Genomic DNA, 22,007 nt, shown 5'->3' on the forward strand with positions numbered 1-22,007 from the left:
TAGACCAGCACCAGCAAAGAGGAGGCCTAAAAGCCAAGAGTTACCTCCTCACCTCCAGCCCCAGTCATGGTAGACACAGATGCAGCCTCAGAATCCTTCTCAAAACAGGGTATCAGGAAACCCCTACCGATGAAGTAAGTGACAAGGTGAACCTAATTTACTATCTCTAATCTAACCTAGCTCATGAGACAGATGGGAAGATGTGATTCAGAGAAATTAGTTTGTCCCTCATCCACAGCTTGGCTTGGATCTAGAGCTCTCTCTCTTTCTCTCTCTTTCTCTCTCTCAGGGAAGAGGAAGCAGGAAAAGGAAAGAAAAGGCATTGGGCCTGAATTAGCCACCAACCCTCTTCCATCACTCTCCTGCTCATGCATCTGTCCACCCCCTGTACGCCTGCTGCCCTCACAGACTTCATGGCCGCCCCTTCCTCTCATAGGCTCCAGTCTTTGGCTAAATGTTCATCTGAGAGCCGAGGGGGCTGAGTCCGATAGCTGATTGTATTGCAGTCCTTCTTCAAAGAAGGATCAGATTTTACCTTGGAGTATTTTCTGCATAGTCCTTCCTCTACTTCTAAATGCACTAAAATTTCCTTGCCTCACCTGAGTTTCCAATCCCTCCTTTATTGAGACCTTGGGTCAAGTGAACTGAACCCACCTATAGAATTCCAGTGGCTTCCACCCTGTTTGCTCCGGCACCGATGGTGTTCATTTTTATGAAAACATTCACATAGTTTTAAATAATGAACCCTGATGGCTCCTTTCAAATAGGGTTTATTCTATAAGGGTTCCCATGATGTAACAACTTATAGAATGTGTCCACTGCACTAATCGATGTCCACCTATAACATGAAACCCTGGCTGTGAGTTCTACTGATAACATCATAGTAATAGTAATAAGGTATATAAGGTACTCTTATTTCTCCCCTCCCCCACCCATTTTGCACCTGAAGAAACAAGCTTGGGCACATAGGTGGCTGGTCTAAGGACACTTGGAAAATTAGTTGCAGAAGCAGGATAAGGACCAAGGTCCTCTGGTTCCTAAATCCTTCCTTCAGAGGAAAGACAGAAGTCCAGAAGACCTGGTCTCGTTTATTGACCCCCTAAACTTGGCTCACACGCTTATCCCAGCTCATGCCCAATCTTGCTTTACTGGCTGGCCTTGCTAATTTAGCATTCTTATTCACTGCTGTATCCCCAGTATTCGGAAAAGTGCCTGGGACCTCATACTTTCTCAATAAATCTTTATTGAATGCACAACTTGTCTTCAGGAAATCTCTTAAAATAGAGGTAAGATTTAGTCGCCGCAGGACTGACGACTCATAAGGTTCCATGGGACGTGCCTTCCCTTTCATCATTACTAGCCACCCCCTGAAGAGTTCAAAGCATGTTGGACCTCGGGGGGATGTCAGGCAGAAAAGTTGGACGGGCAGTGGTGCAGAGGGGACGGCCTTGGTAAGTTGGTTGACAGACTCACAGGGGGTCCCTGTGAGTCCCGGGAGAAGAGGCAGCCCCGATGTGAAGGAGGCAGAGGCGCTTGGGTAAAATGGTCATAACCGAACACAGCGTTTCTCACCCCAGGGTGATTTTGCCCCCTGGGGACGTATGACAGTATCTGGAGACATTTTTGGTTGTCCTGTGGGGTGGGAAGTGCTTCCAGTACCTAGCGAGTAGACGCCAGGGATGCTATGGAACATCCTGCGATGCTGAGGATGACCCCCACACAAAAATTATCTGGCCCCTGGGGCGCCTGGGTGGCTCAGTTGGTTAAGCGTCTGACTTCGGCTCAGGTCACGATCTCGCGGTCCGTGAGTTCGAGCCCCGTGTCGGGCTCTGTGCTGACTGCTCAGAGCCTGGAGCCTGTTTCGGATTCTGTGTCTCCCTCTCTCTCTGCCCCTCCCCTGTTCATGCCCTGTCTCTCTCTGCCTCAAAAATAAAATAAACGTTAAAAAAAAATTAAAAAAAAAATTATCTGGCCCCAAATGTCAATAGTGCTGAAGTTGAGAAACCCTGTAAACATCACTAAGAAATGGAATGACCAAATAACTCATCATTCCAAATGGGGCATTTGAGAGTAAAATAGATGTTATTAATAAATACGCTGAGTGGTAATGACAGCGGTCATTACCTGGACAGTTGTGGCCAAAGCAGGATGAATTGCCAAGAATCTTTGGGTGAGGGAGAGTCTGATCTGGGCCTGTGGGACACGAGAGAAGTGGAAGAAACTCACCGAGTCAGACGGGGCCTCCAGAATGGGAAGGTTCAAACTTTCTGATGTAGAGGAGAGGTAGAGCCAGGGAAATCAGGTCACTAGGGCTGTCTCCACATGCCACCAAGACAAGGGCATTACCCGTAGATTATAAAGAGAGAGCTGGATGTCCGTTTTGCTGCAAGTGGGTTGTTTTTTGGTTTTTGTTTGTGTTTTTTTTTTCCAGGAATGGAATCGACAGATGTGTGGTTCATGTTCAGGTGTTAACACCAAATATCTCTCAGCCTGTGTCTCCTTTCTAGGTCAGGGATAGCCTATAGGTTTTGTGTCCTTTACAATTCTGATAGGTTGTACCCACCTGGAAGACCACGTTGAGGAATAGGAACCACCGTCCCTGGCCCATTGGAAGCCAGTTCAGTGATTGATTAGCGATGTCTGCCACGGGTCCAAAAAAGTATAGTGAAAGGTAGTGGCCCAAAGGCCTTTGCCATCCCTTGTAGGACCTCGTTCTTGATCCTCAAAGCGGAGCTGAAAGAACGTGAGCTCTGAGTCCAGTGGCCCCTCATGTATTACTTAGGCCAGCTACACACACTGGTACGCTGGACGCTGGGGGGGATAACAAAGACCCAGAAGAGAGAGCCCCCGCCCTGCCTTCAAAACCATGACATTGTTATGGGTAAATAAGATGCACACCAATAAAATCGCTGGAGGATGGGCCACAATACAGGACTGCAACAGCAAGTGCTCCCTGCACGGCGGAGCCTGTGTCCTGTCGGCCAGACGGAGGGAGAAGCTTGAGCTCAGAGAAGGGAGGAGGGGGAGTGGGTTTGGAGACTGGCTTTGAGGAGAGTGGTGGTGGCACGAGGGAAGACTCGCTGAGCCTCAGGGAAGCAAGACAGACAGCGCAGAAGCCCACAGTGGCCTAACTAATGACTCCTTGCTGTATTTTTCCAGGGAGAGAGATGGTGGGGCCCACGCTGCCCGGATACCCACCCCACATCCCCACCAGCGGACAGGGCAGCTATGCCTCTTCTGCCATCGCAGGCATGGTGGCAGGTAAGGGGAGGGGCTGGGCAGGAGGGGAGTACTGCAAACGGGAAGTGTTGGCCAAAGGTAGAGCAAGAGGGGCCAAGAGGCAGGGTGCGTCCCATGCACAGATTTCCCAAAAGGCATTGAAAGACCCACCAAAGGGTGCATCTTCTTGGAAACGCTTGGAGCAAAGATTTCACTGCAGTCCTGGCGCCTTAACTCTGCCCGGCTCAGCTTCCTTCTGCCCACCTGCTCCCAGATTCCCTGTGATGAAACGGACAGGGCTGAGACTGGCCAGTGTTCAAACCCGAACTCTGCCACTTCTTCTGTTGACTCAGTGAGGCTTGATGGAGGGTGCCTTAGGGGTCCGCAGGACAGTGTGAGCTAAACCCAAGCCTGGCCCTTGAGCAACCCATTGTCTCCCAGTTTTTTCAGTCTGATGCATTTGTACACCCTTTCTGTAAAACTTGAATATGAATGGGGTCGGATGATGATGATGATGATGATGATGAAATGGTTGAAATATACCTTCCTTCACACCCCACACGCACTCAACCCTGCATGGGCAGGACCCGTGTTCCAGGTACTCCAAAGGTACTGCAGGGACATGAGCTGGAAAGATTTCTCCATCATCACTGGCATTGCCCTGGAATACTGCCTGCCAGTCATGTGGATTTCTTTCTCCACCGGCGTGATCATCACCCAATAGTGACCCAGGGTGTCAAGGTCTAGACAAGTGAGGACAAGGAGTTTTTCTGGGCGAATCTCACTCACTCTTTTAGGAACCGTATAGGAAGGACCCAAGGGAGGACAGGGCAGAATCGAGTCATATCTACTGCCTCAAGAGGCCCCAGGACGTGGAGCTTTTGGAACAAGCTCTGAATCAGGGCATCTGTGACCCCCGTGCAGACACCCCTGACCCCAGAGACTTAACACATTACATTCACCCAGGCTGCTTCCCTCCCTCCCTCCCTGGCAGGGGCTGTTCTCCGTCAGCCACCCACTCTGGGTGCCCTGTGCTGAAGCAGGTGGGCTGGGCTCTCCAGGGCAGAGGGAGGGGAGGGAGAAGAGAGGAGGCAAGGAGGCTCTGCGCTCCCTGGGAACCTGCTGAGCTGGCACTTGTTGCTGCCTGGTTACCGTGGCGATGTGCTTAATGCAGCGTTGAAAATACAGAATACTGACTCCTCTCTCCCTCCTGGCCCTGGACTCCCTCCCTCCCTCCCTTCCTCTTCTGGAGCGTGAAATGAGATTGGTCAAGATAAAAAAGGAAAAGATTCGGTTATTTTTTTAAGAGTGTGGATAATGGGGCCTCTCAATCAAAATCCCAGGCTCCAGTCGGCTCCCCCCATCCCCCTTCCAACCTCTCCACCTTTCCCTGCCGCCTGCTTAGAGGAGGAGGAGGAAACAGAAAGCACAGGGCTTTTCTCTTAATTATGAATCATTCCCCAAGGCCAGGCCCAGGGCAAGGGGGTCCTGGGGCCCAGAGTATGACCCGTGAGGTAGCTGGAAGGTTTGGGCCTCTCATCAAAGGCCCGCAGGTGTTTCCAGAAGGATCTCATCCTGAGTGAGTGTTGTGGAAAAAAAAAAAAATAGCACAACTACAACATCAACTTCAAGTGAATTACAAAAGGGGTGGGCCTTGCCTTGCGCAGTGCACGGACTTTCCAGTAAGTCGTATGTAAATCAGGTTTCAGAAAATGCAATACTATTTAAGTGTATCATCTGGCTCCTAGGAGCTCCGTGGTACAAATTAATCCTTAAGGAATCTTTTTGCACAAAAATTATTTGTCCATCTCTATAGTAGCCGCAATCTCCCAGTTGACTAAACGGAGATTCCTTCTATTAAAATTAATAAAAACTTCACTGAGTGCCGACTGTGTGTTAGATGCATAATATATGCTTAAAGCAAGGCATGCCGGTGGGCATTCTTCAATCATTTGTGGAAGGAAGGAAAAGATCATTAATTCCTGTGTGCCTGGCCATTCATAGATATAACTTTTCCTCTTGAATCCTCACCAGAAAATTAGGAAGCTGGTATCATTCTAGTTTAATATAGATGAGGAAACGAGCTTAGAAAAGCAAAGGAGTGTGCTCAGGGCCTTAATGAACTATACCATGTGACTGAGTTGTTCAAACCCAGGTCTTTTGATTTCAAATCTAGGGGTCTTTCTATTACACCATACTGCCTCCCCCAATACTAGAAATAACAACGCAAGCTATAGCAAAGTGACACAAGAACAGGACCAGGACACAGACTTCTCCTGTCCGCTCATCATCTGTTTTGCCTTCTCATGGTTGTTGTTTGTCCTGCCCCATTAACAGAGTTGATGACCCTCACACCAGTTCTAGAGCTGAACTGACAACTCCAGATAGATGGATCCGTCCATCCATCTACTCACTTTTCCATCCATGCATCTTTATACACATTTTTCCATCCATCCATCATCCATCTTTCCATTTTTTCCTTCCACTGATAGTTCCTTCTGTCCGTTCATCTATCCATCCTTTCTTACATCCATCCTTTCATTGATCCATCTATCCTTCTATCCACCCATCCACCCATCCATCCATCCATTCATCCATCCATCCATATATCCCTCTATACATCCATCATTTCATCTGTCTACCTTTCCATCATCCATCATCCAGTTTCCAGCCTTTAAACCATTCTTGTGTCCTTTCATCCATTCATCTCTTTTTCACTTGACAAATACTGGTTGAATATCTATGGTATAGGATGCTGAGGATATAGCAGTGAAGAAGGCAGGAGGCCCCTCTATTCATGGAGCTTACAACCTAATCATGAAGAAAAAAGTACAGTAAACAAGTCAACACATGAGTAAACAAGATCATTTCAGATAGTGGCAAGTGCTGTGAAGACAGTAAAGTTGGATGATGTATTAAAGAGCCACGGGGAGAGGAGATAACTACTTTAGATTGGGTGAACAGGGGAGACCTCTTTGAGACGGTTTTTAAAGTGATCAGCCAAGTGATAAATTAGAGCAAACCATCCCCAGCCCGAAAGAACAGCAAGTGCAAAGGCCCCAAGGCAGGAACTAGTTTAGTGCGATCACACTTAAAAAGGAGTTGGTGAGTGTATCCAAGAACGAGTAAATGGGGAAGGCACTACAAAAGGAGGGAATGTTGGTAGTGGCTGGGTCAAGTTTTAAGACAACTGCCGGGGAAACAGACTGCTGTTTCATTCTTGGGAGGAGCTTAGTGGGACTGGAAGGTAGACAGTCAAAAGAAGAAGCACAGAGACCAGTTAGGGGACGGACAACCGTAATAGTTCCTGCAAGACCTTGGTGGCTTGGGCTGGGCGGGGGGTAAGCAGTGAGGGAGGAGAAAAGAGACACTGAAGGTATTTTAGCGGTACAGCCAACAACACTTGGTGAATTGGCTGTGGGGGTTCCAAAACAGAGGAAGCAGGAATGACTCCTAGGCTTGAAGCTTGGGAAAATGCATGGATGGTGGTGCTGGCGAGTATATATATGGGAGACCAGGAGAGGGAGGGATAGAATGTGTGGCAGGTGGAAATCAAGAGTTCTACTGGGCCATAATAGGATTGAGACACCTCCAAATACCCGGTTTAATAAGTCAGTAGGCACTTGATATATGTCTGAAGGAACGAATTCTGGCTAGGACATAAATTTCAGCCATTGTTCCAAGCTGTTATTTAATGCCAAGTGATTTGACAAGATCACTAGAAAGAGAATGTGGATGGAAAATCACAGAAGGCTCACAGACCAAGCCTTCAGCACTTAGAGCTGGAGCAGAGAAGACACCAGCAAGGAGAGTGAGTGGGAGGGAACAGTGGATCTAATGGCAAAGGCATCGTGAAACCCAAAGGCATAGAGGGAGCAATGACCTGAATCAAGGTTGGCTAGGAGGTTGAGGGGGTGGGGTGGGCATCGAAGTGACCATTGGAATGATCAGGATGGAGGTTGTGGGGATGTCAGGGGATCAGCACTGGCCTGTTTGGAGGGGAATGAGGAGGTGAGGGCAGAGACCAGGGAGCACAGAAAGGGGCTGGTAGCTGGATACGCGGCAGGAAGAGAATTTTTTAAAAGAGAAGCTGGCAGAGCATGTTTGCTGCCTGGAAGAAGTGGTGAATTAGAAAGGGAGGGATGGTTGAAGCAGGAAAAAAGGGGATAGATTGTAGGGGGAAAGTCCTTGGAAAGGTGAGAGGGGTGAGATGCGGAGCAAAGACGACGGGTTGGCCTTTCACGGATGCAGAAACATTTCATCCACTGGGGTTGCATGCAGGTTGACGGGTCTGGTGGTGGGAAGACGCGGCACCCAGGTGTGTGCCGCCGCCTGTGCCCCAACCCTTCTGCCAGCTTCTGTGTGATCGAAGCACATAGGTATTTGGTGAATGTGTGTTCAGTATATGAGTGTGTGAGTGAGTGAGTGAATGCATGAATAAGTGACAAAATGAGAGAGGAAACACATTGTATTTTCCACCTCTCTTCCTTGTCCTTCGAAGCCAGTAGTGTTTGGCCCTGGGCAGGGGGGTGGGGTGAGTGGGGGTTGTGGTTAGAGGCCCCGGCTGTGTAGCCCACGTAGAATCAGCTTCCTTCTAGGGTGTTCTGAAACCAGGCAAATCGAGGATACAACAGCGGTTAATGGGGAACAGTTTCCATTGTGGGAGACAAGAAAGAGCCCTGGGGTAGGAGCTAGGGCGCATGATTCTAGTGCAGGCTCTAACTGAACAGGGGATCTGGGGTAAATGTCTTTCCCTCTCTGGGGAGCAGTTTCTTCACTCGTGATCCTCGGTTGAGCTTTATTCTAGCGCCTGCTTGATGGGAAAATAGTAAAAGCTAGCATTTCTTGAGTGCTTTTTATATACCAAGAGTGGGGCTAAACGTTTGACGTATATTATCCGATTTAATCCTCTCTAAAACACCATGAGATAGAGACAATAATTCGTCCCATTTTACGGATGAGGACAGCAAGGCTCAGAGAGGTTAAGTGATTTGCCCAAGGTTATACAGCGAGGAAGTGGGAGATTTGGGAGCAGAGATTTGATTCCAGGCAGGCCGGCTCCAGAGTCAGGCAGTTTCAAGCTTCCCTTCCAGTGTCGGTGAAGGAGACCAGAAGCCACCGAAGGCTCTTAGCTCCCAATAGCAGATGAGGTTCTGAAAGGCGGTGCAGATATTCATGGTTTGGCAGGATTGGCAGGAACCTGGCTTTCAGAGGAAACTGTCTCAGAAGCACATAAAGGGATTATCCGAAATTCTGAGTTAAGAGCCCTGAGGCCAAGTTCTGCTCTGCCATTTGATTTGAGGCAAACTGCTTAATCCTGGGGCACTCCAATTTCCTCTTCTATCAATTGGCCATATTAATGGGTGCTGCATAGGATGCTGATGAGGACAAAGGAGCATAGTGTATGGGAACATGTTTTGCAGACTTTAAGCTCCCCACCAAGTACCCATGGTGATGGTGTGGTCTGCTTGGGTTTGTTGTTACTTAAGGGAATCCTTATGTCATTTCTTTGGTATAAGTCATTCCTTTTTGGTAAAGCCAAGAATCCACTCACAGAAAGAGGTGATCTGATTTGCTGTGTTGGAAGTCATGCACTGAGTTTGCTTCAAGTGGCCGACTTAGGATGGGACCCCCACGTCCTCAGAGCAAGTCCCCAAGAGGTTGGTGCCTTGCAGGGCTCCTCCCTGGGCTCCTTCCTCTAATCCTCAGCAGCCCCCTTCCCCCACCGCCACGGCCTCACACACACCCCACACCCGTCCCTAACAAACTCAGAGCTAGGGAGGCTAAAAAGTTCGTACGTGCTAATTCTTTCTATGGCTGCTTCTGTGACCCCGCTCACTCCCTTCTGCCCCTCCTGGAAAGGTCTTCTGCTGAAGGTCCAGGCCCAGAAAAAGTGGTAGAACCTGGGCGCCGGAGACACAGTTCAGCTTCCAAACATCACCAAACCCTTCAACTGTGTGAGCTTCTAGAGGTCTCCAAGCCTTAGCATCTTTACCTGAAAAATGGGCACAATAATATCACGTCCCTCCTGGGCTACCTGGGAGGACTGAGCTTGTCAGGGCGGCGCCTCTGGTACCTGTCCAAATTGATGCAGGCTGAGGGGCCCCCAAAGGGTGGATTGAGGGACATCTGAGCTCACATGGTCTCTGCCCTGGCTGTCCATGCCCCCAGGGCTGGCCCAGTGCCAGCCCTGCAGACCCTTCTCCCCCACCCCCAAGCCTACATTGGTATGTCCACCTCACAGGCCTCTCACCTGTGTGCCTCCAACAGGAAGTGAATACTCTGGCAATGCCTACGGCCACACCCCCTACTCCTCCTACGGCGAGGCCTGGCGCTTCCCCAACTCCAGCTTGCTGAGTAAGTCCCCTCGGGGCCGCCCAGGCCCTCTGCTGTGTGGGGCAGGGTTGGGGTACAAGACTGGGCCAAAAGTCTGCCTGAAAGGCAGCCCGGAGGCCCAGGTTAGACGGAGGGCTTCTGGGAGACAGGTGTTCTTGGCAGTCCAAGCAGGTAGAGGGAAGGCCAAGTACCTAGGTGTTGGGAGGGAGAGCACACAAGCAAGAGACTTCTCGGCACCATTCTCCCTCCTACTGCCTGAGGCCATGTCTTGGTTCTGTGTGAGATTCAGGGCTCAGGCCTTGGAAGGGCAAAGGTGGACTCCAGCAAAGTCTAAGAGTGGACTTCCTGCCTTCAGGGGCTCACAGCGCAGCAGCAGGGACACTGAGGCAAGGACGCCCTACAGGAGTGCAAATAAGGCTGTCCTGTCACACACATTAACCATCTAAGTGGCGCACTGGTACTCATTATCCAGCACCAGAACCCTCATACGGGGACCCTTTGTTCAGTACCTTCCTGATATTTGGCTTGAGATGTGGACACCCTTCAGGATGGAGGTCCAGAGAGTGAGCTATGGGCTCCTGTTCACCCCTCTCTTGCCCTGGGGCCATGGGCTGGGTAAGGAAGCTTTTTAGGAAACCAAGCCCCATAAGTGGCTTGAAGAATCCCACTAGAGTTTCCCTGAGTGATGACCTTGAGGGTCTCAGAGCAAACCTGAGCCCAAGAGGAGCAGTGGAGCAAGTGTGGCCCACCCCAAGGGCCTGGCAGGACCAGCCATCCCCCAAGAACCCCCTTTCTTCCCATTACCTTCTGGCATTCCAAAAATGACTGGGAGGGTGGTTAACCTGGGCTCTGTTTGCCACATGGGGTCAACTCCAACTCACCTTTCCGTTCAATTTAGCCAGAAAGGATGAGGGTGCTGAGATGGGCCAGGGGCAGGGCACCTCCCCGCCAAGCCTTCCTGGGCTGCGCATCCTGCAGGTGTAGGGAGCCTCCCTGTGGGGATCCTCAAACGCACATCCCCCATGGCCAGTCAGGATTCTAGTCCTTCTGGGCCCTAAGGAGAAGATTCTCTGACCTCGCACTGTGTATGCAAGGTTGGGGAAGGCCCCAGTGATCCCCAGGTGCGCTTGGTTCTTCAAGGTTCCAGATGTAACTGCTCTCAGTTGCCCTCTCCCTGAAAAGGAGGGTGTTGAAGGTCAAAGCCATCGTGGGGGGAGGGGCAAGAAGCCAACAGTTCTCATTCTGGCCAGAAACCCAAAGGTGAGGCCAGGGAAGGAGGAAATAGGCCCAGAGAGGAGTTAATCTTTGATGATCAGATAGGCCGGAGGGGTAGATGATTAACTTGTGTTGTCTTAAAGGTTAGCAGATGCAGGGGAAGGCTGTGGTGCAATTTCCCCTTCTGACCGGCAGTGTTGTTGTTGTTTTTTTTTAAACACGTCCAGGTTCCCCATATTATTACAGTTCCACATCAAGGCCAAGCGCACCGCCCACCACTGCCACGGCCTTTGACCACCTGTAGTTGCCATGGGGACAGTGGGAGCAACTGAGCAACAGGAGGACTTGGCCTGGGACAGGCCCCAGAGAGTCACACAAAGGAATCTTTATTTATTACATGAAAAATAACCACAAGTCCAGCATTGCGGCTCACTCCCTGTGTGGTTGATTTAATGAACCATGAAAGACAGGATGACTTTGGAGAAGGCCTAACTGTCCTCTAAAGACTCCGCAATGAGGGGCAGGAGTTCCAGGGAGAGAGCCTGCCCCATTCCAAAAGAGACAGAATTGGAGGAGAAATGTGGAGAGAGGAGGGAACCGCCGAGGAGCTTGAGAGGGACGGCTCGCGGCCCGCGAGGGGCTTAGGGCCGCAAAGGCGTCTGTGGCTCCATCAACGCGCTCTGGCGGTCCTGGGCTGTAAGCACTTCTGTCCAGCCCGCACACCACAGCCGGGCGCGGAGGCTGTCCCCCCACAGCCTCGCTGACCGTCACCTGCAGCCTGCCCCACAGCCGAGGCTCTGGTCGTCCACCTCCTCCACTCGGCTTGCTTGGCTCTTTCCGCGCCTCCCTCCCGGCCACGGGCTGAGGGCCGGGTGGAGTCAGCCAGAAGCTCCACCTGGCGGTCGAGGGCCTGCCTTTCGCCTGCTGCTGAGAATGTGTGAGCACGCCCCAGGTTCTCCTCCGGTGGATCATTCCTTGCCAGCCCGTCGGCCTATTACAGCTTGAGACAGACATTCCCCAGGGCCCCGGCTCCTGGGGAGTGAGCTGCAGCCCTTCCCCGGGGGCAGAATGAGGCAGAATTGCCGGGGACCGCTTCCCTCTCCCCACAGCCCCTGCCAAGCCAGGTATGCAGCCTACAGCCCAAGCCCACAGCAACGGAAAAGACCCTGAGGCGACCCCCTGAAGCCAGCAATGGAGGTTCCCCCTCTGGCCCCCTCGCAGCCCTTGCCCCAGAAGCCTGACTGTAAATACTGTAAATGAAGCTCTGTTTGGGTCAAGCTTCCCTCTGTCCACCCCTAGACTTTGGCCTCTCAGTGAATTGTCTCCCTGCCATGTTGGGCTTTCTCTCCTTGACGCTTCTTTCTTTTTTTTTAAAGACAACCCACCATTACCACATAACTCAATAAACCATTACTCTTGGTCTCAGGCTTTGGGGTCAGCTGGGGAAGGAAGCACCCTGGGTCTGGGCTTTCTCCAGAGAACCCCAGAGCCCTGTGGACAATGAACTCATGTTGGGTGGGGGGTGGGGGGTTGAAAGACCGTCTGATGCCCAGGAGCCCTGACTTGGCATTCTCCCTCTCCCTCTGTTAATAGATGTTTAACTCCGGGCAGCCACTTATCCTAAGCTTTGATTTCCACTGTGAGTGAATGTGAGATTAAAATGAGCACATGGCACGATGCCGGGCCAGTCGTAGACTCCCCACAAGTAGCTGCTCCTGTTATTCACAGGAAGCCAGAGAATCAGCGGGAGGGTTGGTGAAGGTTCTGGGAACACTGTAAACCGGAGCCCAGGTAACCGCTCCCATGCGCCCTGCGGTGTGACAGGAGGGAGAAGACATTTCCCGGGCTCTACTGTGTGCAAGGCTCCGTGTGGAGGGCCTCCCATAAATTAAGCCGGGATTAGCCCCATTCGAGATTTGAGGAAACTGAGGCTCCGGCAAAATGAAATAACTTGCCCCAGGTGGGAAGTGGGGTTCAATCAAGTCCTCTTGGAAAGACCGAGCAATGGGTGGCCCTGGGCGTGCAGGGCCAGGAGGGGGTGAGGGAGGCCGCAGGGCAGACAATCCCTTTCTAAGAAGTTTTGGAGAACAAGGGTCACATAAAATGGTGACTGCAAGGGCTGTGCCCCCACGAGGGTGCTTGGCCTGTGGGGACCCTCTCCACCGGGGACACAGCAGGAACTAGGGGCAGGGCTCTGTGTAGCATGGTGCCCAGGTGAATGCTGACGACAGGGCAGCACACGGAGGTTGTCAGATGGAGAGGAAACTCCTCACCCACCAGGGACTCCAAGACTAGGAGGGCTGAGGCAGAGAGATAGGCCTCTTGCCCCACCATCCTCCCTAAAGAGAGGCCAGGGATGCTCGCCAAGGATGGCACGAGAGTAGAGCCACGGGACCCTCCCGCAGAGAAAACCCGTCTCCTCTTCTGAGGGGATCTGAGATGAGGCTCATTTTCCAAGAACAGCACTTGCCTCTAGCTAGGAGCATGGAAGCAGGACTGAATCCCGTCGTATCTGAGGCTCCTCATCATCTCGAACCTCTGGCTCCCTGAGTGCCCTAAGACAGTGCCCCCCGACCTGGTTCCAAGATCACTTTGAGATGCATGGTGCCCCAAGGAGCCTGCAGACCGATTTTGCATTTGCAGACAGAACCCTCTCTGGGAACACTTGGTGCTCCTGGCAGGCCCTCTCCAACCCCCAAATGACAATGGGACTTGGGCTGTGCTTTTTTGCTGCAGGTAACCGTGGTTCTGAACTCCCCTCCCTTTCTCGGAGGTGAGCTGAGCGTCTCAGGGCACTGTGCTCAAAGCGGGTGTTGGCTAGTGTGTGGTGTGGGCCAATGGCCATGTGTCCTACTAGACGGTGCCTGTCCAGACGTTCGATCCACGGTCAAACCATGGTCCCCCTTTGGGTCTCAGAAAATAGAGTCGTTTCTGTATTGGGGGAAAGCGACGACTTGAGGTGCTCCAGCACTGGGGGCAGCGTTGGGAGAAGTTGGGGTGGCCCCAGCGGGGGTAAAGGATTGTGAGGAAGGAGGACACGCGGGAATGTGGGAAGCACCCGTGAGTAGCTGCGTGTGAGGGGGTCGGTTTGCCGGGGAGCAAGGTCAGGCCCTGGTTTCTGCGAAGACTTGTGGGAGTAGAGCGTGTGCGGAGGAGGATTTGAGGTGAGGCTTGGGCCTGAGCGGGCGAGAGAGGCACCCACCTGCCTCGCAACCAGAGCAATCCCAGTCACAGCCGGTGTGGGGAGGCCTCCTCAGCTTTCCAGGCAGCTCTCCCAGCTCCTGCTCCATCATTTCATCTTCACTCCATCCCCTTCAGTGACCCCCACCGCCCACCACACCTCCCCACATCCCCTCTGCCCCTCCTAGCGCAGCGGGGCCAGCCCAGGGTACCAGAAGCTCCGAGAGGTCTGAGTGGGCCAGGCAGCCCCCGCAGGCAGCTGAACAGCTTCCGGCTGAGACACAGAGTGGCTCAAACCCCCCACCCCCGGGGCCACCAGATGGAGCAGACAGAACCCCCCGCTTTCTAAGGTGGGTTGGAGCTGTGTGGACGCTCCAGTCTGACCCCACAGCCTGCAGGGGTGAGGACAGGGGCGGCTGCGAGTCTTAACTCCAAGGCCAGCCCCAGGCGGGTTCCAACCCCTCTCTCCCTTCTCCAATATCCTTGCCACGAGTTGTTAGCAAAGAAAGTGAAATTTCCGTCCCTCGCGTGCGGGCACGCGCTTCACCCTGGCAACAAGCTCAGGCAAGAGCAGTCAGTGGCCACAGTTTTCAGACAGGAAATAGGAGACCAGGGAAGTCGAGGCACTTGCTAGGGCTGCTGCTTTCCTGCCGGCCCGCGTCATTCTCCTGCTTCCCTCCCCCAATGCACACGTGTACCCACCTAGGTCCTCTTTAGGAGACTCCTGATGCCCTTGTCCTTTGGGGTGGGTGCAGGAGGAGGGGCCTAGAGACCACGATGCCCCTGGTCGGTGGGACTGAGCTTCAGGAGCAGAGGGAGGCCAAGGGGGATTGGGGGCCCCTGCCCGGCCCCCCTTCACTCCCTACTTAACTGTCCCCCCACCCCCACCCCCATCTTCCCTCATCCTCAGAAGACGTCCTAATCCTCCACATAGGCTTAGTCTTTGTTTATAAAGCTCATTTATATCAATTTTTGTCTCTGATTCTGAACATTGGCCCCATTTTGCACGTGGAGAAACTGAGAGCAAACGATTACTTGACTTTTTCAAGGTCATTCAGAGGAGCAGGGACCACAGCCCAACCCCTAATCTAAGGCCAACTCTGCATCCTAATCTAGGGCCTTGATACCTGGATGTGGCCAGGCTTCTGCAGAGACCTCAGGCGGCTTTTACTTTGTGGGGAGGGATGGCAGGCACGTGAGCACCCAGGGCACTTCCATGCTCTCCTGACAGGGCAAACAGTGCTGGATGGAAGGTCCAGAGGTCAGGCTACAGGCGGAGGTGGGTAGGACTGGGCCCAGGAGCACCGGGTTGACCCCGTTTCCGCTGTCCTTGGCCGTGAGTTTCTCTTCCGGCCATCCCTTGGCAGCTGCCGTCCTACCTTTAGGGTCACAAAGCACTTCCATCTATAGGGGATCTAACTGTCCCTCTGCCCGCAGTCCATGCGTCACCCTCCACAGGGAGTGACCAAGCTGAGTGACCGTAGCTGTGATTCTTGTGGAGAACCCCGTCCCTCAACCTCTCTCACCTCTTTGTCCTGACATTTTTCATCTCTTAGTTTCTTATTCCAGTTCCTCCTCCGCTGGGTCCGGAGCAAAGGATTCCTTCCGCCCCCATTTGCGTCCCGCAGGGGTGTGGACACGTGAGAGAGGAAGTGACCGCTCGGGAAGGGCTTAGAGGTCCTGCGTCCTGCTCCACAAATGCCAGGACGCGCGTCTCTTCTCTCCATCTGCTTATCTTTTGGCTTCTTGTTCTTCTCATTACCTTCTTCTGTTCCTCTGGCTGTTTGGGGGGACCGTGGGACACAGGCAGGGAGGCCTTGTCTCCTGAAGGCAGACCCACCACATTCAACCCCGCCTCCACGTGCCCCAGCCCCTGGACGGAACCAGCCGCCTGGCCTAAGAAGCCGGAGGAAGCGGGCAAGGCCGGTCCCCTCCGGGCCAGCATCCTCCCCTGGACGGCACCCTCTCTCCTGGTCTTGCAAAGCAGCAGAGGCCGCTGAGAGGCTGCCCGGAGATTTGGGGGTAGGGGCTCGGGGCCCGCGGGCGGCGGGAAGCGGGGCGAGGGGCGAGGGGAGAGGGGAAGCAGGGCCCTGCTCCCCCGCATCTGTGCCTGGTGGCAGCTGGCCAGGCTGTGGAGTGACTGCCTGCGGCTCTCCCAGGGAAATGTGATTTCCCCTTGAGTGAAGCGGACTGTGCAGTGTGGAAATTGGCTCTTTTCTGAGCGAGCGGCGGCTGTTCTGGAGTCGGGGCGGGCTGGGGCCCGCGGGAGGCCGCGCTGGCCCCCGGAGTGCGCCGGGAGCAGCCATGTGCTGAGAACTCATTAGGGATAAATCAAACTAGTACCAGCGTGAAGCCAACACCCTCCCCCCGCCGCGCCTCCGGCCCCCACCCGCTCCGAGACCCCCCACTTCCATGTCCTCCTCCCCCACAGCCAAGGCACCCTCCCCCGCGTGAGGGAGCCGGGCCCACCGGGCGCTCACAGTCACGCACACGGGCCCACAGCCCGCCGCCCAGGCCTCCTACGGGAGCCGCTGTTCATTTGCAAATAAATCTTTTTTTGTTTGGTTTTCGTTTGTTTGCCTTAGGGAGGGGGGCATTGTTAGCAAGCTTAACTTACGGCCCCGGGCCTTGCCCGGAGCTTGGACCGGGAAGTCACGTTCAGGTCTCCTATCTTCCCACCACCTCCAAGCCTGTGCCCCCCGCCACCCCTCCACCTTTCCATCCCCCGCCCCCCACCCCATCTCCTGGGAGGCCTCGGCTCCCCCACATTTGCCCCCCTGGGGAGAGGAGAGCACCCCGCGGCCCCAGCCCAGGGAGTGTGGCCAGAACGTTCCTTGGGCCCGATCTATCTATCGGCCTCCAGGGGTTCTGCTGCCCCCGCGGGGAAAGAAATTGTCCCTGAAGGGGTGAGCTTGGTCTGAATGGAAACTCATTTCCCCACCAACGGAAAGAAGGGAAGAGAAAGAGAAAAGCTTAAGAAAGAAAGAAGGGCTGGTGAAACTAGCTGCCGATGCCAAGGAAAAGGGCTGCTCCGCCTGCCAGTGTAGACTGACTCTGGGGGGTACTGGAACCTGCTAGTTCTTGTCATCATAACGGGGCCCCTGGCCATCACCTCTGTTTCTCCCACCCCTCCCCCAGAGCGAGTGGCCAGTGATGGAGCTAAGGAGCCCAGAGCTGGGGTGCGGGGCTCTGGCCCCTCCCCATCTCCTCCCCATTGGAGACCCCAGGGGAGGCCAGTTTCCTCAGCTGTAATATGTGTGGCTTGGGCCGAGATGATGTCCGGCCCTAACATTGTGATTCAGTGGTTGCCTGGGTCAGTGAAAGGCATTACCGGCCTCATCTGACTGGTTCAGGTATGAAGCCCTCTTTCTTCCAAATTCCCCAGGTAATTTTCCACTGAACCCCATAGGAAGCACCATATTGCCGTATTTGGAATCGTGTCTCTGTTGGGTGGGGACGGGGTGGCTTCTGGTGCCCTGCTCACCCAGGGCCCCCGTCTCAGCTGGAGGAACTAAGCCAGGCTTCAAAAGGATTCCAGGGCTGGGGCAGAAACCAGAGTGAGACTAATAAGCCACAGTTACAGAGGCTGGGGCAGGAAGTCTGCTGAGCCCTCCCATCCATTGATTCATTCATTCATTTGGGAGAGTTTGCCGACCCACCTACTATGTGCCAGACTGTGACAGGCATCTACTGGAAAACAAGATGAATCCGATTGGATTACACCGTCCCCCACCCCACCGCATCCCACCTCCCTCCGAATTTAGAACGGAGATTTTACTGAAAGCCACTACGACAGAACAAGGCAGGAAGGTGATGAAGGCCTTGAGAGAGGTGATGTGAAGTGCCTTCAGGTTTCAGATATTTGCGAAATCCTCCCTGCCCCTGCCAGGCCTTTCCCTGGCATCCCTGTCTTCTCCAGGAAGCAGCCACTAGGAACACCAACTGCAAACCCTGAACCCCCAGGGCCTAAAAGTCAAACCTCTCTTTCCAGAAAAGGGCTGTTCTCCTGTGTTTGTGTGTCCCCAGGAGGGATAAGGAGGGTGCTAGGTGAGGGGAGTGCAAAATGTAGGTGATCTTTCCCTAACACCCTCTCCCCGCACTCCAGCCTGGCCTGCCGCTAGCAGGGAGCCGGGGACCTGAAGACCTGGGTCTTTCTCAGAGCGGCTTCTTTGTTCCTGCAGGACAAGGGGGCTCAGGTCCTAAACAGCTGGGCAGCTGTCCCTCCCAGTGCAGGCTTGGCTGGTCCCCCTTCTTCCCATCTCAATACGCCCCTGCTCAGCAGGCCGCCCCCCACCCAGCTCTCTGACCACAGCCTGGAAGAGCAGAAGGAAGAGGCCTTGAGGGTGGGAAATGAGGCACAGGAGAGGAGGGCGGGGAGAGGGTACATAGGGATGGAGACCCCCTGGCTGTGGGTTCCAGGGCCTTGGGTTCTTCTTTCCCATAAGCTCCTGCTAAGTGGTGGTGGCAGTGTCAGCCCTCTTGGGGGACAGGCCTCACATCCCTGATCCCTTCCCCCCATCACACTGCAGCCAAGCTCCCCTTGGAGGGTGGAGGGAGGGGCCTGTAGGGGCCGCAGCACAAGGATGGGGGGGGCGTCATAGGAGGGGGGAGCAGGTGCCTTCTCCCAGCAGCCGGCCCAGGGTGGGGGTTGGGTGGGGGTGGGCTGAGACCCAGGCCAAGGCTCAGGGCCCATCTGAGCATGTCGCCCGCTAAGGAGGAGCGGAGGCGGGGGAGGGGAGGGCGGGGAGGTGAATAAATAATAGGAAATAAAACTTCATGAAGCAGAAAATAAAAGGCAGATTATACAGATGTGGCAATTTGAAGGATCATTGCCTCTGTCCTCTTTTTAACTGCTGCATCTGGAGTTTTGAAGCGGCTTATCCTCTCCCTCCCTCTGCCAGGTCCCCGCCTGGCTGGAGGCCCCCACGGGGCCAAGGCACGAGTAGGGACAGCACCTCCAACGGCTCCGCCGGTGGCATTTCCTAGCACCACACGCTGCTGCCCAGCCTTGGCTGAGCCTGCGGGGCTGGGGCAGCGGGTGAAAGGGTGGGCGGGGTGTTTTGGGGGGAAGCCCCGAGCGAGGTGTGTCTGGAGCTGTGTTTGTGTGGGGAAGGGGCACGTCTGTAAGAGAGCAGGTGTGGATGAGGACAGGGTTGGTCATGAGGAGTGGGGACAGGGCAGGGATGACAGGAGGGAACCTGGATGGCCAGGTACAGAGAGTATGAAGGGCACCCCTTGCGAAAAAGGGGCTTTGGCGGAAGGGTAGCTGGAGGGTGCAGTCTAAATCTCCCTATCTTCCTGCAGACAGCTTCTTTCTCCCTCTTCATCAAAATGCATTTGTTAAGCTTCAATTTGACACTGTGCCAGGTGCTGTATAAACAGACATGGTCCCTGCCCTTAAGGAATTTCCAACCTAAGACACACACACACACACACACACACTGACATTTTGTTTATTTTATTTTAAATATTAATGTATTCCTCACCTTGTTCCAGAGAGGATTCGAGACAGCTCACAGGAAATGCATGTAGTAAATTAGGAAAATACAAATAAGAAATAAAGCATCAGGCCCATGGGAAATATACAAAGAGTGGTCCTGGGCCACCGCGGTTGATCTGTAAATGAGCCTCGAGCCCCTTGGTGGCCAGGTGGAAGGACTTTCACTCTCACCCGTCCTCGTTCGCTGAATGAGAGAGTCATCGCTTTTCTGTCCACGTACTTCCTCCAGACCCTGTCCGTGTCTCACCAGACGGAGACAAAGACATCAGGAAACCAGAAACTTCCACCTGACACTGCCGGTGAGGCAGAAGCCCATTTGGCTCAAATATCCTCATAATCCTGGTACGTTGCCTCTCAAATCAGCTGTCACAGAACTGTCACAGAATCATCACTAGAAACAGGGGAGTACATCTGTATGGAAACTTACCATCTCCAGGAAGATTGAGGGCCGCGTCCTGCACAGTTAGACCCCCGGGTCTGAAAAGCAGAACAGAGATCAGAGCTGAAGGCCGACATCACGAGGCTTTCCCAGAAGCTATCCTGAAGGCCTCCACAAGGTTGCACCTTGGGGGAAGGCTGACTTCGGGGGTGGGAGAAGCAAGTGGAAGAAAGACAGTAAAAGACCATGTAAGAAAGTAGGGGAGCCAGGAGAACACGGAGGCTGGAAGCCCAAGGAGGATACAGTTTCGAGATTTACACTTCTTGACTGTACGAGTTGGGCTCAGAGCAATGGAAACCAACATGCCCTGCTTCTACCCTTGGGAAGCCTATGTTCTACTGGGAGCGGAGACAGAAAGAAGAGGGCAAGGGATGAGAGGAGGACAGGGGAAGGGAGACAGACTTAACTGGGGGAGCAGGGCTCAAGGAAGGTCCTGGAGGAGAAGGCCTCCGGATCGTTGGTTTCCTCCCCTTCCTGGGACTAGCAGTACTCAGAATTTCTCAGCCGCTGGTCCCAGTCCCCATCCTTTGGGGTGACACTACCTCACCACCACCCCCATCTCAGAAGGTGGACTCTGATTACCCTAGGCCCCTGACCCTAGTGATTGGCTCAGAGATGGGCACATGGCTCAAAGTGGGCAGCTCAGAGGGACTCTGTTCCTGGACTTGAGTTTGAACTTTCCAAGGAGCAGATAGTTTCTATGTGCTAGACTTGCACCAAGAAGGTGGTGGCTACGAGGGCCATCTTGCTATCGTGAGTGCTGCTCCTGCCTCCTAGCCTGGGAGCTGGAGCTCAGAAGAACAGAGGGCAGTGGGGGGCCTGCTCCGCGTGGAGCCCTAGCTCGAGCGCCATCTGACCTGGATAGAGACTGTCCCTTTATGGGAGCCATTAAATGTCCTTTTTTTGCTAAGGCCTATTGGAGTTAAGATTTGTTGTTTGCAACTTCCAGGCAGAGGGAAAGTCAAGGCCTTGAATTGTAAGAGCAGAACCTAAGCAGGGCCCCAAGGAGGGGAGGGCACATGTGGTAAGACTGGCAAGGCCGCGTGCTAATAGCTAACTTGCTAAGCTTTCCTTCTGTGCCAGGCATTGTTCTGAGATGTTTATGTGCATAATTATACTTATTCCTCACAAGGACCCTGTGAGGTACATGGTGTCATTATCCGCATTTGATAGAGAAGCAAACCGAAGCATATGAGGCCAAGTAACTGGCATGTGGTCAGAGAGCCACAAAAGGGACAGCTGGGACTCAACCCCGGGCAGTCTGACTCCAGGTCCCGGTTGCTGAGACCAGATCGCGCTGGGCCTCGTGCAGGGTCAGACAGGTCTGTGGGTCAGAGGTCGCTGCGAGGTGAGGGGCATGAAGGCTGAGAAGACATTGGACTTGACGATTGGGTGTCATCAGTGGTCCTTCTGGCGTGTCCCCATTTCACGGAAGGGTACAGAGGATGTTGGAAGTTGTTCGCAAGGCAAACAGATAAAGGTGTGAGCAAGCGGGCAGAGGCATCCAGAAAAGTTGGCGGAGGAGTGGTTATGGAGAGTGTGGCATTGAGGAGACCCAGAAGTACGTGCAAGTACGTGCCAGCGTGCATGTGGGGGTGGGGGACAAGGGAGGGAGAAGGACCAGATGTGGGACTGCCAGGCTGTCCTAAGTTTCCAGGCCTTTCCTTTTTCTTTTTTAAACTCACAGAAAAGTTGCATAGTTACAGAGAATGTCCCCAGGCCATATGCTGACCCTACTTATCAGCCTTATTCACTCATTTCATTTTCTTAAAGCCTTTTCCCAGGCTGGCTGCCCCCCAAACCACGAGGCTTTGCCTCTTCTGCTGGTAAAGCACACTCCTCGGCCGCATGCAAGGTCCCGTATGACCCGGCCTGGGCCCACCCTTGCGGCCATGTTTCCCTCACCCTGGCTAATCCCAGTCCTCCAGCCCAGCTCCTTCCAACATAGCCCACCTGTCGTCTCCATCTGACTCTGGCCGCCAAAGGAAAGGACCCAAGCCTTGGGCCTCAGTGGCCTTTCATTCTCTCCCGGTGCCCGGCAAACAACCAACAAATGAAGGTTATCAGTAGAAAGCCACACAGAACAGAGATGCTGGGACACCAGGAAGAGATCACATC

The 22,007-nt window shown here is 53.7% G+C and overlaps 1 protein-coding gene across 1 annotated transcript in view; it reads left to right on the forward strand.

Moving 5' to 3' along the window:
- The window catches only part of PAX8 (paired box 8), a 44,765-nt gene extending 32,584 nt beyond the window's left edge, over positions 1-12,181 (forward strand). Inside the window, exons 9-11 of the mRNA XM_047853101.1 lie at positions 3,160-3,261; positions 9,490-9,576; positions 10,998-12,181. Coding sequence (XP_047709057.1) covers positions 3,160-3,261; positions 9,490-9,576; positions 10,998-11,074 — 266 coding nt within the window. The 3' untranslated portion in view covers positions 11,075-12,181. The remainder of the gene's footprint in view (positions 1-3,159; positions 3,262-9,489; positions 9,577-10,997) is intronic.
- Positions 12,182-22,007: the final 9,826 nt, after the last annotated feature.

The sequence above is a fragment of the Prionailurus viverrinus genome, chromosome A3 (genome assembly GCF_022837055.1).
Source record: "Prionailurus viverrinus isolate Anna chromosome A3, UM_Priviv_1.0, whole genome shotgun sequence".
Taxonomy (NCBI): Eukaryota; Metazoa; Chordata; class Mammalia; order Carnivora; family Felidae; genus Prionailurus; species Prionailurus viverrinus.